The 19319-nt window shown below is 44.2% G+C and overlaps 1 protein-coding gene across 3 annotated transcripts in view; it reads left to right on the top strand.

Moving 5' to 3' along the window:
• The window catches only part of atad2b (ATPase family AAA domain containing 2B), a 193172-nt gene that overhangs the window by 62684 nt on the left and 111169 nt on the right, over nt 1-19319 (top strand). For all 3 annotated transcript variants that reach the window (XR_005461013.1, XM_038800192.1, XM_038800193.1), the window contains exons 5-11: nt 90-198; nt 10164-10293; nt 12747-12860; nt 13496-13571; nt 13998-14099; nt 15672-15783; nt 19039-19154. Coding sequence is in view for 2 of the 3 variants with exons in the window: in XM_038800192.1 (XP_038656120.1) it covers nt 90-198; nt 10164-10293; nt 12747-12860; nt 13496-13571; nt 13998-14099; nt 15672-15783; nt 19039-19154 (759 nt within the window). In the remaining variant the exon portion in view is untranslated. The remainder of the gene's footprint in view (nt 1-89; nt 199-10163; nt 10294-12746; nt 12861-13495; nt 13572-13997; nt 14100-15671; nt 15784-19038; nt 19155-19319) is intronic.

Below are 19319 nucleotides of genomic sequence, written 5' to 3'. Positions count from 1 at the left end.
CCTTAGCCTATGTTTTTTGTTTCTGTGGAATAGAAAATAATACATTTTGCAATAAGTAACTTGTTTAACTTTGCATTGTATTAATCCAGTACTGCAGAAGCTGTTCTTCAAGAAATGGATAACATTACAAGTAACATTAGACAAAACAGAAGACCAGGGGAGGTGGAACGTCTCAGAATGTGGACAGATACAGAGTTTGTGAGTATCTTTTCTTTTTGATATGTCAGCAGGCACATAGTCCTGAAAATGTAGGTCTTCACTAAAACTCACAAATGCAATTTTAAAGTTATTGCTAGATTAGTGTACGTTTTGAATACTTAAAGCAGATAGTAAATGCAAATTGGAGAATAAATCAATAAATTCTCCACTTTGCAAGGACCTTTTTCTTTATTTCATGGGATCAGGGCGATACTGCCAATCCCATCCCTAATTGCCCTTCAACTGCGAGACTTGCTAGGCCATTTCAGAGGGCAGTTAAGAGTCAAGCACATTGCTCTGGATCTGGCATCAAATCTAGGGCAGACCAGATAAGGATGGCAGGTATCCTTCCCAAAAAGGACATTAGTGAACCAGATGGGTTCTTGTCGCAGTTAATGATACTTGTAAGCCCACCTTTATATTCCAGATTTATTTATTTATTGACTTTAAATTCCACCAGCTGCCGTGGTGGGATTTGAAGTCATGACCCTAGAGCATTATACTGAGCGTTGTTGACCGAGACCCTTTCACCAGCCAATTGATGGAAATAACAACTTTGAATCGGTCCGGGCAACAGAGTCTGTATTACTTGTCTAGTGACACAATCATGCCACAGAAGATGCTTTAATAAACAATTGCTAGCCTTCAAAGAAGTTAATAACCTTTCCCTATGCAACATGATATCTTAGGACTTGGTTCTTCATGATGAAGTGAAATGTATATCACAGGACGTGACTTCAAATATAATATACTGAACTCACATCAGTAGCTCTGTGTGTTGTATGCAGTTCTGATGAAGTGAAGGAGAAATTACATTTAAATTTCAGGAGTTTTTTGTCTGGAGGAACAATACTTTGAAAATATTCTTAATCTTTCTCCATTATCTGCTTTAAGCATTGCTCTCCATTCTGTGCAATAATTAGGGCAGTACTGTAGGTATATATAGAATGTATATTAGAATGTATATTTCATTTCATTTTCATTATAATAAATAGAACATGTTTTCTTGATTTTTTTTTTACAATAGCGATATTTATGCAGTTGTGAGGTGATATCTTGGGAAAAATTTAATCCTGAAGAACTGCATTTTTGAATTTTTAGGATGTGAATGCATTTTCATGCAAAGTCCAGCTTCAAAAAAGTACAGTTCAGCATTATTTGTATTGTATATTTTTTAGGATTGTACTGTCCCACAATTTTTGTTTGACTGATGTAGCATTAAGTATTTCCCAAAAGCATTGAATGTTAAAACTTACTCCCAATTGCTTGCATTGTCCTCTGTAGTAGGTTTCACTCGGCCACATGGACCAGATCAAAAGCTTAGGCTGAAGCTTTTATTTAATACTGATGGCTTCCACATTATTATCTGCTATTTCAGTTGCAATGTGTTCAGCCCCTTTATATCTGTGCTGGACAGCACTGTGCCTAATTTCACTCTCAAAGGTTTTGAGAGTCACATAGATTATAAGTATAGTTTCTAGCTCTCACCATTTACCATTTAATCAAGTAGCTAGTTACAGCTGATTGTCTGTATACTGACACTGACCTGCAGTTTCCGTAAACTGTTTTGCATTGTTTTTGAGTTAAAACAACTATCTAATTCCATTGGTAACTACTTACCACTATGAACTACTAACACCAAATTTATAGATTTCACTCTGTTATTCGCTTTTGTTATGATCTTTTCAGCCCTGTCTCCAATTTCCAATACCTGTGCCTGAGATTTTCTACCAAACCTATTTAAACATAATAGGCAAATAATTGAAAAGTAATCAAAACAGAAAGTGCTGGATAAACTCAGCAGGTTTGGCAACATCTGTGGAGAGTGAAACACAGTTAAAGTATTAAGTCCATATGATCCTTCTACAAAACAAGTTTGGACTCAAAACATTAACTGTGTTTCTCTCTCCACAGATGCTGCAGGCTATCTGAGTTTATCGAGCATTTTCTGTATTTATTTCAGATTTCAAGCATCTGCAGTATTTTACTTTTAAATGAAAAGTCTGTTGCTACGCTTTTGGGTGTCTCAGAACTGGTTTAGTCATCTGACTGTGGCTGGATTCTGCAGATTGCTGAAATTAATTATTGGGCTCCTTTCTTGTTTATCTTGCAAGTAAGTCAACAAGTACCAGCTTCCCCGAACAGGCACCAAATGTGGCAACTAGGAGCTTTTCACAGTAGCTTCATTGAAGCCTACTTGTGACAATAAGTTATTATTATTAATATTAAGTTGCAACCATACTCAAGCGTTTACATCAAGGTACTTGACTGGCTGAAAGATGGTTTTTAAAGATGGTGGGTAGCAAGGGTGATGGGAAGTTACCTGGAACTGTTGGCAGCTAACAGCTTTTCTTTTCTTTACTAAAACCACCCAGCCACCTTTAACTAATCTACATTCAGCCAATGAACTATAATATGTCTAATTTCTATGTATCTGACTTTACTAAAACTTGAAGATCAATTTAAGGGTTCCAGGTCTTGAAGTAGATTCACCATTTGGGAACCTTTACTTTTGAAGAGAGATATATTGGAAAAATTTGCACATGCAACATAGTTTTCTTTGAAAATAATTGTGCAATTTCCAAATAAATTGCACACCATTTATTAAACATGATGATGTTCTAAAACATTATATTATGTCTGCTTTCTTCTTGGTTCAGTATTGCTACTTCATGCATTTTCAACGCAATTGTTTACTCCAGCTCTGATTGATTATCACATTACTGGTTTGATGACAAGCTACAACATTATCACTGAACATATTCAGAATGTTTTTCAGTATCTCTCCTGATCCTTCAGTGGTTTAAATGTACATATTGATGTGATCTTAAGTCACGTAAAACAGGAATGAGAGGTTTGATCCTTTGTTTCTGCAGAGTTAGCTGATTTCCACCAGGAACACAAGGATTGCAGTTGACTCTTAAATGCCCATTAAAGTGGTCTAGCAAGCCACTCAGTTGTATTAATCGACCTGGGCACCAGAAATGACAACGGTAAAGTTGCCCCGAAAACACTGCAAAGTCCTCCTTGCTAAAATCTGGGGTTGTGCCAAAATTGTCTCTCAGACTAGTCGAGCACCAGCCTGGAAAATTTCCTCAATGGACTTCAATGTCCATCACTAAGAGTGGCTTGGTAGTATCACCACAGACCGAGCTGGCCAGATCCTAAAGGACAGAGCTGCTAGACTGGAACTACAGCAGGTGATGTGGGAACTAACAAGAGGGAAAAATGTAATTGACCAAATCCTCTAACCTGCCTACCACAGATGCATCACCATCGCACAGTCCTTGAAGAGACAAAGTCCTGTCTTCACATTGAGGACACCCTCCATCGTGTTGTATGGCACTACCACCGTGCTAAATGGGCTAGACATCAAATAGGTCTAGTAACTCGAGACTGGGCATTCATGAGGCGCTGTGGGACATCAGCAGCAGAATTCTGCTCAACCACAGTTTGTAACGTCGTGGCCTGGCAAATCCCTCACTCTACCATTACCATCAAGCTACGGGATCAACCCTACTGAAGCTACAACACAGGACTTGTGTGCCAAACAGCATATGCAGCAAGTAATAGACAGCTAAGCAATTCCATAACCAACAGATCAGATCTAAGCTCTGCAGTCCAACTCTGAATGGTGGGGCACAATTAAACAACTCACTGGAGGAGGAGGCTCCACAAATATCCCCATCCTCAATGATGGAGGAGCCTAGCATCAGCGCAAAATAAAAGGCTGAAGCATTCGCAAAAATCTTCAGCCAGAAATATTGAGTAGGTGATCCATCTCTGCCTCCTCCAGTTCAATTCACTCCACGTAATATCAAGAAGTGGGCCCTGAAAATATTCCGGCAATAGTCCTGAAGACTTGCTCCAGAACTTGCCACAACTTTAGTCAAACTGTTCCAATACAGCTACAACACTGACATTCACCCGGCAATGTGGAAAATTGCCCAGGTATGTCCGTAACACAAGAAATAGGCCACAACTAACTTGACCAATTACCGTCCCATCAGTCTATTTTCGATCATTAGTAAAGTGATGAAAGAGGTCATCAGCAATGCTGTCAAGTGGCATTTACTTAGTAATAATCTGCTCATGGATGCTCAGTTTGGGTTCTGCCCGTGTCACTCAGCTCCTGATGTCATTACAGCTTTGGTTCAAACCAGAACAAAAGAGTTGAATGCCAAATGTGAGGTGAGAATGACAGCCTATGACATCTCTCAGCATTTGGCTGAGCAATGTTCAATGGCATTACCATCGGTCAGTCTGCCACTATCAGCATCCTGCAGGTCACCATTGACCAGAAACTTGACTAGCCATGTAAATACTATAGCTATTAGAGCAGGTCCAAAGGCTAGGAATCTTGCATTGAGTAACTCAACTCCTGACCCCACCAAAGTCTGTCCATCACCTACTTGGCACGAGTCAATAGTGTAATGGAATATTCTTCATTTGCTTGTATGAGTACAGGTGCAACAATGCTCAAGAAGCTTGAAAGCATCCAGGACAAAGCAGCTCACTTGACTGCAAGCCATTCCACAAACATTCAGGGCTCAAATCTCTGGCCTCATTGTGCTCTCTCTCTCAAGACGAAGCCGGTGAATAGCGGGAGAGGCAGAAAACGAGAACTGCACCGGGCACCAAACCGTTTGCGATGCAACCGGTCCGCTCCCATAGGCGAAATTGGGATCTCGCTGTAGTGTGGTGAGAAACCAATTATCGCCACTTAAGCCCATTTCCATACAATTAACGGGAGCCACCCCATATCTTTATTTCATAAATTTAGAGTACCCAATTTTTTTTTCCAATTATGGGGCAATTTAGCGTGGCCAATCCACCTAACCTGCACATCTTTTGGGGGGTGGGGGTCAAACCCACGCAGGAACATGGAGAATATGCAAACTCCACACGGACAGTGACCCAGGGCCGGGATTCAAACCTGGGTCCTCAGCGCCGCAGTCCCAGTGCTAACCACGCCACCGTGCTGCCCTCCATCCTATATCGAACAAGCGCCCGTGATTCAGCGGCCTTCCCAATAAGTGGTCAGGCTGGTGCTGATTAGTAGTCCTTTTGATAAATGGCAGATGGGCTGCTGCGGGAAGCCGAGGAAGTGTGCGGCCATCTTCGTTCACAGGCAATGAGCCCCGGGTCACTGGGCATGCTACCCCTCTGCTCGACGGGTGCAGCTCCGGTTGGGGGTGGGCCGTCGTGGGGGGGGGGGGGGGTGAGCGGATAAGCGTGGGTCTGCCATGCCAGCCTCTGTACCATGCGTTCCCATATCTGGGGCAACCCTAGCCCCTGCCTGTCTGCGTCACCGACCACCCATAATTCCCACTGACCGTGGAGGCCTTTGGCCTTGTGGCTGAAGGCTATTGCTAATAGGGAATTGACAATCATGGTTAAGTTGAGCACTTCACACATCCCAAGTGGATCCATGTGGGTGGGTGGACCATGTAACATGTGGTGCTCATGGCCTACCTCCCAATCACATCTTGATGCACGAACACTGTGCTTGAACATGCGGGAGGCAGCATTACAGAAGCAACAACCAACCTTCGATCACCGAGGGGATGGCCCCAGCCCTGGGCACATGTCCGTGGGCAGGCGTGTTGGAGGGGGGGTGCATGGAATTGGTGGTCAGCCAGCATCACAGAACAAAGAACCAGAGGTGTCGTACTGGTTGTGTTGAGGGTATTTTAATGTTCCTTGTCCAAGTGTACACCAGTGCCCCACTATCCCGAATGTAGCACCCCACTGTCCCACCCTCCCTCTCCCCAGCACACACACCACCCCCTCAGTGATCTCGATGTGCTTGGCCTTCCTTGCTCTGCCATTATCTAGGTGTATCCCCAGGATGCACATCAGAGTTGGAGGCAGCCAGCTGCTTACCACATCCCGTGGCTTTCTATGCCCCTGGCAGGTGTGCTGTGGGGCCGGAGTGCCCCAGCGCACTTGTCTGCGGTATGTGCACAGCCGTGCTGCCCTGCTTCAGCTGCTGACTGCGAGACGGGACCTTATCAGGGGGGTGGAACTCTGGGGAGCTGGTGGCCACTGTCGCTAGTCCATAGGATGGGTTCGTGATGCCACCCAACACCCTTCCTTTTGGTCGGTGCGCATTGAGCTCTGGGATTCACCTTGGAACAGTGGGACGGCTGGTCGAGCCCCGGTTGCCCCTGCGTCACCTGGCTCTGCCAACCCTGGTGGCTCCCCAATGTCTGGACCATGGTGTCGACACCCTCGGCAATAGTCCTCAGTGACTGGGACATGCTCTGCAGTGACTCAGCAATGCCCACCTGTGACTGGGACAAGCTCCGCAGCCCCTCAGCCATTCCCGTCTGAGGGTGGGACATGTCCGCCGCACCTCATCAAAGTCATCCTTGTCCTGAGTCACGTCCCCCAATGAGTCGAACATTCTGCCGAGCCCTCAGCCATGGCCATTACTGAATGCGCAATGCCTTGGCTACCTTTCCGACGATGTGCACCAGGCTCTCCACTGATGTCGCCACCTTACAGGGGCTTGGGAGCAAACTATTGCCGGTGACATCTCCTGCGCCCGTAGCCTCTGGGAGTCCTCCAATCGGCTATGGACCTGCTGGAGTGTCGCTGACATCTCCCTCTGAATGGCCCTGCCGCTCCCTAACGTTTCCATCAGCTCTGAGTAAGCCTATTCCAGAGGCTCAGCATCGACTGGGACCCCGCTGGATCCTGAGATCCAGCAGCCATCTGACCGCTGTCTCACCTGGGATCCTACCTCCATCTGATGTACATCAGCAACTGTGGGTCTCACCAGATTGTGCACCAGAAGCTTGTCCACTAACGTTTCCCACTGAGTTGTTGGTTGCTGTGCTGGTGGAGGGTGGGGATGACAGTTGTGACACATGGACTGTGGCATCCTCGGTGCTCTCCTTCGAGGTGATCCCTTGGTGGGCAGGGAAGGGGGCCACTCTGGATGAGCCGGCGCCGTTGGGTGAAGGACCTGCAGGAGAATGAGCTCGTGGTCAGTTAAGAGTGATAGGTCAGTCTGTATGGCATTGACAACTCACTTGTGACAGCTCATCTGCGTGGGGCCTGATATATCGTCACCTCTACGTTATGCGCCCCTGTCACCTCCAGGGCCCGTTTCTCGAATATTGTGAGGATTCTTGGCCGGGATTCCCCCCTACCCAGTGGGGCGGGGGTCCTGGCGTAGCGGAGTGGCGCCAACCACTCCGGCGTCGGGCCTCCACAAAGGTCCGGAGGAATGCTTTGCACCTTTAGGGGCTAGGCCCGCGCCGGAGTGGTTTCCGCTACGCCGATGGCGCCAAATCGTCGGCCGGCGTCGGGTCTGGCCGAAAGGCCTTCGCCGGTCCGCACATGCGCCGGTGCGTCAGCAGCCACTGACGTCACCACCGGCGCATGCGCGGTAGGGGGGGTCTCTTCCGCCTCCGCCATGGTGGAGGCCGTGGCGGCGGCGGAAGAAAAAGAGTGCCCCCACGGCACTGGCCCGCCCGCCGATCGGTGGGCCCCGATCACGGGCCAGGCCACCGTGGGGGCCCGCTCGCGCCGCCAATCCCGCCGGCACCAGAGGTGGTTTAAACCACGTAGGCGGGACTTCGGCCCATCGCAGCCGGAGAATCACCGCGGGGGGCACGCTGATCGGCGGGTAGTGATTCCCGCTCCCGCCGATTCCTGGGTTGTCGGAGAATTCCGCCCCTTATGTCCAACACCCCTTCTGGGTCCTCTCCTGGCAATTGTGGGAGAGCTTCTCCTGTGGAGGCACACAGAGGGCATTGCTTGCCAAATGTGTGGGTCACAGTGCTGGGAGGGTTGGGGTGAAGGGAGGGTGGGTTGGGGAAGCAGATGGAGGGTTGGGGGAGGGGGGGGTCAACCCACACGTGCTTCCCCTTTGATCTTCTTGCAGCACTGGAGGCCAGTCCTCCTTGCGGAGCACGTTGCTGTTGCCGCTTCACCCCAGGTGGAAGTAGCTGCTCTTTGGATTACCCTCCGGGACCTTCGTGGAGGGGAGGGGAACAGGGCATCCCTCCTGGCTTCCATCGCATCTAGGAGCCTTCCCAGGTCTGCATCCCAGATTTGTGGGGCCGGTCGCCACGGCGCCATGGCTGCAAATAATGCGGTTGGCAAGTCCTGTTTAAATGCTGCTGGTCTTTGTTTGGGGGAAGGGGAGCGGCCAGCACTGTCCTGGCGAATTGGCTGGCAAGCCTTCACTTGCGGTGTGAAGCCCGTGGGCCTCGTTAATTCGACCAAGTAACGTTGAATAGCATTGCTGGCCTCGTCAGACCGAGCGCTGGGAAGCTCGCGGTAGTTCCTGCTCACATCCACACTTAAAAATCTTACCGGAGAATCGTAACCCCAATCCTTCCACCACCAACAAATAGTAGCAGCCTCTTTCTTGTGGATCGTCACCTCTACGTCGTACGCCCCTGTCACCTCCAGGGCCCGTTTCTCGAATATCATGAGGATTCGTATGTCCAACACCCCTTCCTCCAGTCTGGAAACCTTTAAGAATACACAAGAAGATTTCTTGTGCATCATCTACAAGATGCTCTGCAAGAGCTCATAAAGGTTCCTTAGCCTGCACTATCCAAACCCACGATCACTACCATCTGGAAGGACAAGAACAGCAGACACATGGGAACAGCATCACCTGGAGGATTCCCTCCAAGTAACTCCCCTTCCTGGCTTGGAAATATATTGTTGTTCCTTCACAGTCGCTGGGTCAAATCCCCTCCCTAAAAGCACAGTGGTTGAACCTACACCATTGACTGCAGTGGTTCAAGATGGCAGCTCGCCATCACCTTGTGAAGGGCAATTAAGAATGGGCAATAAATGCTAGCTTAGCCAGCGATGCCCACATCCTGTAAATTTAAAATAATGTTGATCATATGCTACAGGGGAGAACAGATCTGGCTTTAGAATTGCAAATAGAATGGTGTCAATATATTTATAATAATAATCTTTATTGTCACATGTAGGCTTACATTAACATTGCAATGAAGTTACACTGAAAAGCCCCGAGTCACCACATTCCGGCGCCTGTTCAGGTACACAGGCAGGAATGTTCTATTCTCTAACCTTCATAATTATCAGAGAAAAACCCTGTTGTCTCCCTAACTACCTCTTTTCCTTGCACTCCCCATCCCCCCAATCTATGTAATTATAAGCAGTTTTCACAGGTTAGATTTGTTTTCAGTAAGAAGATTTAAAAGTAATAGTTTAGAGAAACATTTGAATGCCTTCAGTTTTCATTTCTGGATTTTCAAGGTGCTGCAGAGTAGCTGTTTTCAAGAAGGGCTGAAGATTTCTAAGATTAAGTAAAAGTAACATTGTTTGATTATTTAGCTGTTGATCTATTTTAACATCTTTAATTGAAATCTTATTTTCTGCTTGCTGATACTCTGACATTATTGTGTTGTGATATGTGGTCACGTGTGCTCAAAAGCTGCAATACCATGGAAAGATTAAAAGAAAATTCCTGTCATTGGCCTTGTTTCATTCTGAAAAAAGTCATATATCTCATACGTAGTTGACCTTCCGTTTCATGTATTAGTTTAAGAAAATGACACATTAAATTATTTACTTGTGTTGTTTGACCTTAAATATGACCTGGAGCCTCAAACTTAAAATTCCCCAATTCATAAGCTTGGACTATTGGTCAGTAAGGATCTTTCCCACAATGCTGTAGATTCTGGGAGTATGGACTTGCATCACACTGGTTCTTCTGAGGTTGATCTGGGAGTGCTGGCGAGAACTCATGAGTAAGAACTCCCTTTATTTAACCTTAATTTAGGTTAAAACAAACTATTTAATAACAATACCTGTTTAGCCCAACAGATAAGTATTTCCACTTAACCCTGGTATTTGAATTCTAATATACTTTAAATAATAGTGAAAATATTAACATGTAAACAGCTCCGTTTTATGTTCTTTTGTAAGATTGTAATTTGAAATGATATCCATATCTTAATCAGGAAAATATGGATATGTATTCCCGTGTGAAGAGGAAAAGGAAACCTTTAAGAAGAAACATGTATGGAATGCCGATCCATGTTGAAGAAGCTAGTGAAGGAGAGGAAGAGGAGGAAGAAGAAGGAAGTGAAGGTATAGTATATATATATTTTATTTGACTGAAGTTTTCTTTGTTTAATTTGTTGTACCTTTCATCTCAATCCTCAGTGATGAGCAAAAGGAATCTATTTTCACTATTGGGAACATTACTCCATTCTCTCTCTTTCCTATTTTGTGCCCTGGTGAGATTGCTATTCAGGTGTTTAAAAGTGGCTAGAGGATATGATGCACTGATTTTCCAGTAGGAAAAATGAAGTTGCTCCTCCTCTTAAATTCACGTTCAAATGATGCTGCTGAGATTTGGAATGGAGTGTGGGCATCAAACCTGTATTTGATCATATTGAAGCAAAAGTATTCTGTGCTCAAATATATCGCCGGCTTCTTTCTACTTGTTTGTAGCACAATATTTGGAATATTTGTTTACATTTGTTACTAGATCGTGGTGCTGTGAACAGTTCTATGTCGTTTGTCTGGAATGGATTATTAAGATATCTTAAGTTAGTGCAAATGCAAATGTCACTCATGAATGTGGCTTTCGCAAGTGATAGTGTACAGATAGGGTGCAAGCTCCATCAAAACTTAGTGCTTCTTTTGGTTTTCATCTTTATTTGGTTGCTTATATCTGTGCTCCAAATATGTGCAAGTTAATTACTAAAATTTTCAAAAAAATGCTGCAGAAACATTCTTTACTTGAGGAAGGTAGCATACACATCTGAAAGTTCCCAACCCATATGCTACTTTCCTTACTATTTGTTACTTTAAATGTGGTAAAGTTCTGTTTCATGATCTGACTTATTGAATAGACTTTTCTTTGAAATTCTGTACCTTTTATGTTCTACGTATTTTGGCCTAACCCTCCCTTGGCATCATTAAAGATATATTGGGTATGATCTACCCGTATAGGAGCAGGGTCCTGTAGCGTGCAAGATTAGCTGGGTGCACCAAGAAACACCCCGCTGTCTAACACCCATCTGGTAGATCAGGGCCCTCAGCGGGAAACTCCCCGATGAGGCCGCACTTAGCCCAATTTTTTGCACTGAGGGGTTCTGCTCGCCGGTGACATAATGGTGTCCCAATCTCGAGTCCTTGGCCCGACCCCGAAAGGTGAAGCTTTTTTCTGTTCATATATTGCGAAAAATAAATCACTGCTCTCAATCAACCATACTCTTTCAGAAGAACTAAAAGAAATAACATGGTGCTGGTAATGCGATGATGGCATTATGCTGAAGAGTAGTCACAAAACACACATGAGTTAACTCACCACTTACTCGTTCACCATGTAATGTGTGATGAAGCCAGATTTGCAGCAGATAATCGAGAAGAATCAGTGAAATTGGAGAAAGCTGCTTAGAAATTACAATGCATTGTGCACAACGATTGGAACAGTTGTAGATTAAATTTTATGCAGCCAATTAATGTTGGAGAAAATAAATAGGGACATGCATGTTGAGTGTATGGAGTGTTGGAAAAGCAAAGCATGAAGCTGAGACAAAAGATATAGTAGACTTGATGCTCAACATGAACAGTCAGTTCAGAACTGCAGTTGGTTAATTAAATGTTAAATATATATCCAAAGCAGTAGAATGTGTCAAATTATGTTGTGATTGATCTGTGTAATGTCCTGGTCAGGTCTCTATCCTGCATAGAAATCATCTAAGCAGAATTGTTTGATTAATTAAAAAGTTGCTTTCAGCAGCCTAGCACAAACGGAACCTTCTGCACTCCCTATACCCAATAAAGTTCATTGTATGAGACTTCATTGCAGTTTCCGCCACTTAAACTCTTAAGAATATTTAATACATCAGAAAGCACAATAGTCCAGCTACAGTTTTTCATTTCCATTATTTTAAATCAATTTATTTAAATCAATTTTTTTAAATCAAGAAGGGGATAGACACTAGTATATGACATATTTAATTCTAAACACTTTTTGTATTCTTTGACCATAGGAAAGTCTGTGTTCGAAGCGCATAAAAACAGATTTGAAGATGGCAAACTACTCTCTAAATCTATCATTGAAAAGCAGAAAATATTTTTTATTTGAAGCAGTATCAGAAAATAATTAAAAATAAAACTTAAAACAGTAGCTTTCATGCATACTTTCCTGTTGTGTAACTTAAGGGATAATTTGCACGCGCCTTTTATTTAAAAAAACAACTGTTTGGTTAAAAACTAATGATTATACATATCCAATTTGATAGTTGCAATCAAAATATATATTTTTTCTTTTTTATAAATTTAGAGTACTCAATTTCTTTTCCAATTAAGGGGCAATTTGACGTTGCCAATCCACCTAGCTTGCCTGTCTTTGGGTTGTGGGGGCGAAACCCACACAAACACGGGCAGAATATGCAAACTCCACACGGACAGTGACCCATGACCGGGATCGAACTCGGGCCCTCAGCGCTGTGAGGCAGCAGTGCTAACCACTGTGCCACCCCAGTTACAATCAAAATAGTTGTTGATCTTGCTGTGTGTTTTAATAGAATCTCAGGAAGAGGAGGAGGATGGAGATGAAGTTGAAGAGGCTGAAGAAAATGACAGACCATACAACCTGAGACAACGGAAGGCTGTACAAAGATACCAAGCCCCTCCAATAGGTAAAAGTAGCAAAATTGTTTTTGTTTTGTGAAATATGAATTACGCTTACAGGCATAGTTTTACATTAATTGTTTATTTTCAACATCCTACATATCTGACATACTCTAATTTCATTGTACACTAGACCAGATTTTAATAAAATTACTTTGAAACTGAATTTTTAAAAAAAGAGTTGTTTGTTTCTAGTCGTGTAGAATGATGTAAATTCATTACATTTTCTAGTTAAAATGACGATCATGAAAATGAGCTTTCTAAAAAAGCATATGTTTATAATTTTTTCAAATAGTGAGCAAAAATTGAAAATAGTGCATTCATTATATATAGCACCACATAGTATGGGGCTGGTTTAGCACAGGGCTAAATCGCTGGCTTTGAAAGCAGACCAAGGCCTGCCAGCAACACGGTTCAATTCCCGTACCAGCCTCCCCGAACCGGCGCCGGAATATGGCAACTAGGGACTTTTCACAGTAACTTCATTTGAAGCCTACTTGTGAGAATAAGTGATTTTCATTTCATTTCACATAAATTTCTTCTATTTTGCAATCCTGATATCAGTGTATGCCTGATATCAGCATTATGAAGCAAAGTACCTAACCTAACGGTTCCTTAACTACAAATTAATTTGCATTTTTAGAGCCTGTTCATCGGAGACAAAGACAAAGCACACTATTTGATACACTCAGATCTCCTGCGAGGAGGACTCACATCAGGTAAAATCACTCACAAATGTCAAATAAATTGTACTTTTAACAATTGAAGCTACCAATTTTAAGTTATAAGTAAGTTGAAGTGGGTTATAGAATACTGTGAGGATTTTTTTCTCTCTTTCGTGTTTGGCAGCACAGATAGCAGATCAGTGCGAGCTTTTTCAGGGACCATATGAACATAAATGAAAGGATTCTGAAGAAGAGGTATACAGACTAAAAATATTAACTCTGTTTCTTACTCCATAGATGCTGCCTGACCTGCTGTATTTTTTGAGCATTTTCTATTTTTATTCCAGATTTCCAACATCCGTTATATTTTGATTTTACAAATAAGACAGACGAAAAACAAATCTGGTCCATCAAGCTTGCCCCACAAACATATTTTTGACTTGATACCTAGATGTTTTTAATTTTTTTTTATTTTAAAAGGAGAAAGAAGCATGCAATCCACAGCAGTGACACCACATCGTCATCTGATGAAGAACGTTTTGAAAGAAGAAAATCTAAAAGCATGGCACGAGCCAGAAACAGGTGATGCATATCAACAGAGATCTTAATGTAGGGTATTTCAAAATGTGTGTCACGGATCGTGGTAACAATTCGGCTTGCGGCTGGTAACAATTCTGTAGGGAGAATAGGGAGAAGCTGTTCCGTTGTAAAAACAAGAATTTAACAAACCATCAACTCAAAATGAAATTCCGAGGTAACACTACTGAAGGATGGAAGTGTCCTGTGGCCGTTGATACTCCTGTCTGCTCTCGCTTGCATCAAACCATATGACAAGCCCCAAGTGTTTCTCTCAGCGACTACCAGACTCCAGCTGTAGCTGCAGCTCAAATGCAGTGTTCAAAATCAGTTCTCTTCCCGACAGCCCCTCTCCCCTCCCTCAGTTAGCATAGCAACAATCCCTCGGTGTTAGCATTTTTGCTATAAGTAAAAAGGAATCTTTGATTGAAAGCCAGGTAGAAAAGTCTTTAATTTTCTTATCCTTGCAACTGCACCGGATTTTTGGACCCAATATCAAATTCAATGGTGTCTTCGAGTCCCACACTTCACTTTTTGGCGGATTTTATCCTTGGCTCCAAAAAAAATGATTAAGTGTGGGAGAATTGTGATAGGAATTGTGCCGAAACAGCCAATGCAATTCAGTTGATTTTCCCACTTAGTCATTTTTTGAGAGTATTCCGCACATAGTCAACATTCAGGCTTGGGCTGATAAGTGGCAAGGAATATTCACATCAAACAAGTACCAGGCAATGACCGTCTATAATCTATAATAAGTATCCATTTAGTCACCTCTTGATGTAAAAAAAGGCTTGGCATTGCTGAAACCCTGCCAGCATTGGGGGGGGGGGGGGGGGGGGGGGGGGGGGCAGAACTATACCAACCACCCCTATATTGTGGTTACAAAAGTAGGTCAGTGATTAAGTACTTTGGTGATTACTGCTTTATTTTCCAAAGCTTTTCTGATTCCACAAGGCACAAGCCAGGAGTGTGACCCTCCAGTTGCTAGGATGAGTGCAGCTCTAACAGCACTCAAGAAACTTGACACAACCAGTCAAAGCAACCCAATTGATTGGCATCCCATTCACCACCTTAAACATTCATTCCCTTCAGCACCACTTCAGTTAAAATGTGTTCTCTCTACAAGATGCACTGCAATACCTCTGGAAATATTCAACAGTGCCTTGCCCACCTTCAAAATCTACCACCTAGAAGGATAAGGGCAGCAAGTGCTCACCACTGCCTGCACGTTTTCCTATTATGTCAGACACACTACTCTGACATGGAAATCTATCACAATTTTGCCATATTTGCTGGGTTCGAAATTCTACCTCTCTCAGCCGACACATGGAATGCAACAGTTCAGGAAGACTGCTCACAAACTCCTTAAGGGAATTTGGAGATGGGCAATAAATGCTGTCCTTGTCAGCGATGCTCGCATCCATTTACAAATGAAAACAAAATTCCTAGCAGCAGTCTGTCTCATCTTGATTAGCAAACAGCATAAAGTAAAATTTAAAAAGAACCCATAAAAAACTAGGTAGGTTTAGGACATTTTAAGAAAAACTATAAACAGTATGACAATGTATTTACTAACAGATGCCTTCCGATGAACATTAGAACAGAAGATTTAACGAGTGAAATCCTTAGGGAACGAGTCAAAGTTGGTGCCAGTTTGGCTGATGTAGATCCAATGCACTTGGATGCGTCAGTAAGTATTCTTTTAAAGAAAAATTGTTCTTGTATTAAGTTGTTTCAAATACTTTGTTTCAATGTGAATTCAGAATTTTGGGAAGTGTTTTGCATCATAGCCCAGTAACGTAATTAGTCTCATGGTTCCAAAATGATCGGTGAACACCAAATACAGTATTAAAACAAACAAGTACAAGGCTCGAAAAATATTCAGAGCGAAACAAAATCTAACTCAATTGTCCAGTGTTTACATTTTCATCCATTTTCCTTTGTATCTTCAGCATTATTATTCTCTACTCCTTTCATGGACAGTCTATCCCACACATGCGCTCTTCATATAATGTAGCCTTTTAAGCTTGTGCCGATTCCTGGTTATAGGGTTTGTGACCATTTCCAACATATTGGGCGGGATTCACCGGTCCTCAGCGGTGCGTTTCTTCGCAGCGCGCTGTTCGCTGGCAGCGGGATTTTCTACTCCCACTGTTTCTCAATGAGATTTCCCATTAAAGCCACCCGGGCAAGGTATGCTGAGGGCGGGAACAGAGAATTCCAATGGCTGGAGAATTCCAGTCATTATTAGGTTCAATCTCTCTTGAGCCTACTCGTCAGACTAAACAATACCAGGTTCTAAACTCCTCAGGTGCATTGTCCTAGTTATCCATTTGACTGCCATTTTCTTCAATGCCTCTTGTACTTGGACGTTGCTTTGTGTTCGTGATTAATTATCATTGTATGAAGTATTGTGTTATACTATTTTAAAGATATTGCATGAATGTAAGGTGCTGTTGTACACTTTCTCTGGCTTCTTTGTATCAAAGTCAATTAGCTTTTCTTAGCTTTAACAGGTGTCCTCATCCCGTTCAACAAATCCTTTCACCCGTCTCTGGTATTCTCCCTCTACCTGGACCCCACTTGTTGGCCTTCCACCCCCGCTATTGATCTTTCCATTGAGAACGATTGGTGTGACATCAGCCATCTCAATTTCTCTGCCCCTCTCACCCACTCCAACCTGTCTCCCTCAGAACCTGCTGCACTCTGTTCCCCTGAGTCTAACCTTGACCTTGGGATCAAAAGTGCTGACAAAGGTGCTGCTATTGTTGTCCGGCATACTGACCTCTACCTCACAGAGGCTGATCATCAACTGTCAGACACTTCCCCCTGGACCATAACCCACCACCAAACATCAGGCCCTTGTTTCCAGGTCTGCCACTACCCTCATCGCCTCTGGAAATTTTCCCTCCATAGCTTCCAACCTCATAGTTCCCCAACCCTGCACAACTCGCTTTGACCTGCTTCCCAAAATCTATGGTATCAACATGTTCCATCCCCACGGAACTCATTTCTTCCCATTTGACTCCATCTTCTCTACTCTTGTCCAGCCTCTTCCCATCTACATTCATCAATCCTCTTGGATCCTACATCTTATCGACAATTTCAAGCTCCCTGGCCCTAACCACCTCCTTTTCACTATGGATGTACTGTCCTCTACAGCTCCATCAGACGGGCTAAGGGCTCTCCGCTTCTTCCTTAAGTGGAGGCCTGAACAATCCTGATCCACCACCATCACTCTCTCCGCCAGGGTGAATTTGTTCTATCGCTCAACAATTTCTCTTTAACTTGTCTTACTTCCTGCAAATTAAAGGTGTGATCTTGGATACCCACATGTCCCACAGTTATGCCTGTCTTTTTTTGTTGGTTATGTGGAACACTCCTCTTACAGTCCTTCTTAGGCCTCTCCCATAACTTTTTTTTCCCATTACATTGATGACTCTATCGGTGCTGCTTCATACACTCCACTGGACTTGGAGAAATTGATCTATTTTGCTTCCAATTTCCGCCCCTTTCTCACCCTCACATGGGCCATCTCTGACACTTCCCTTCCCCTCCTTGACCTTTGCTCTATTTCTGGTGAGAGGCTGACCACCAATATTCATTACAAGCCCACTGACCCCCATAGCTACCTTGACTACAGCTGCTTGTACCCTGCTTCTTGTAAGGACTCCCATCGTATTCTCCCAGTTTCTCCACCACCTTGGCATCTGAATATGCCAAATTTGCGTCTGACATGTCAGCCTTTTAACAAAGGTTCTTATCTCACCCCTATGGTTGATAAGGCACTCAACCGGATCCGACACTTTTCCCCACCTGTGCCTCGGCGTTCTCCTCCCTCCAAGAACCTGTATAGGATCATGTTTGTTCTCACTTTGCACCCCACCAGCTTCTGCATTCTCTGCATTCAAAGGAACATCCTGTCATTTCTGTCAACTCCAACATGATGCCACCATGAACCCCCCACCCCCCAACCATCAGCATTACACAGGAGTTGTTCCCTTCATGACATCCAGCTGAGAGTTCCGGCAGGACCGGCTCCTTGCAGATCGGGTGCTGTTTTGAAAGGCTGCCCTGATATCTAAATGCCCCCTGCTTTCAGGACCCCCCCTTCCCCTCCTACGCAGTGCAAACCTGGCATCTGGGCATCCTGGCAATCCCAGGATAACATTACCAGGTTGCCTGGGTAGCATTGCCAGGCTGGTAGTGCTCGGGTGCCAGGGGGCTTGCCAGGGTACTACCCTTCCCTGTCCCCGACCACCGAAGGGGCTCTAATCACCTGCGGGTCCCCCTGAGGTGCATTCACGCCTGGTCCATGATTGTGGAAACCAGTACTAAGCGGCACCCGGTTGAGACCTCGCAAGCACGGCCGTTGATTCCCGGGCGCTGAGTGAATATGGTGTCAAGATATTCAAATTAGCCGAATAGCTCATTTAAATGTCATCTGGCACTTGGGCACATTGGCACTGCCAGCCTGGCACCCTGGTAGTTACCCAGCAGCCTGGCAGTCCAAGCTTGGGAGCGAGGATGTCATCCAGATTGCGCCCCTGGCGCAAAACCCGATTGGGAGCTCTCCCGCGAATCACCGTGTTGTGCCCGAAGTGGAGCCGGGCGTGACGCGGTGGAAAAATCACGCCCCAAGTCTTTCCACTGTTCACTGAACTGCTTCATTGTTTCAGAGTAATATTGTGATGGGGCAAACTATTTCTACATAAACAATTTGTTCTTGATCATTTGTGTACATTGTGTGTTGGTTTAATTAAATGCAATTTTGTCGTAACACTCTTGTTACCAGATTAACACATATTAATAGCCAACAGCAGTCATGTTATTGCTGACATTATGTGCCATTATTACTCCTATACTATTGTTTACCTTTCAGCAAAATAGTACAAATCAAAATCTCTGAGCTGCAATTTAACTTCTGTGGATTTGGTTTTATTAGGTGCGGTTTGATAGTGTGGGAGGGCTTAGCCAGCATATTCAAGCTCTCAAAGAAATGGTCGTTTTTCCTCTGCTGTATCCTGAAGTATTTGAACGATTCAAGATTCAGCCACCAAGGTATGCACTTGTAAAGGAGCTAGGAATTAATAAATTTGACAAGTTTGTATGTCCATAGACAAGGGGCGGGATTCTCTGCTCCGCTGCACCAGTTTTCTGGTACGGCGCGCCCCTGCCGATGGTGGAATTCTCTATCCCGCCAGTCGACCAATGGGGTTTTCCATT

This window comes from Scyliorhinus canicula, chromosome 6 (assembly GCF_902713615.1).
Source record: "Scyliorhinus canicula chromosome 6, sScyCan1.1, whole genome shotgun sequence".
Taxonomy (NCBI): Eukaryota; Metazoa; Chordata; class Chondrichthyes; order Carcharhiniformes; family Scyliorhinidae; genus Scyliorhinus; species Scyliorhinus canicula.
The sequence above is the reverse complement of the archived record's forward strand: the minus strand, read 5'-3'. Positions and strand labels throughout refer to the sequence as shown.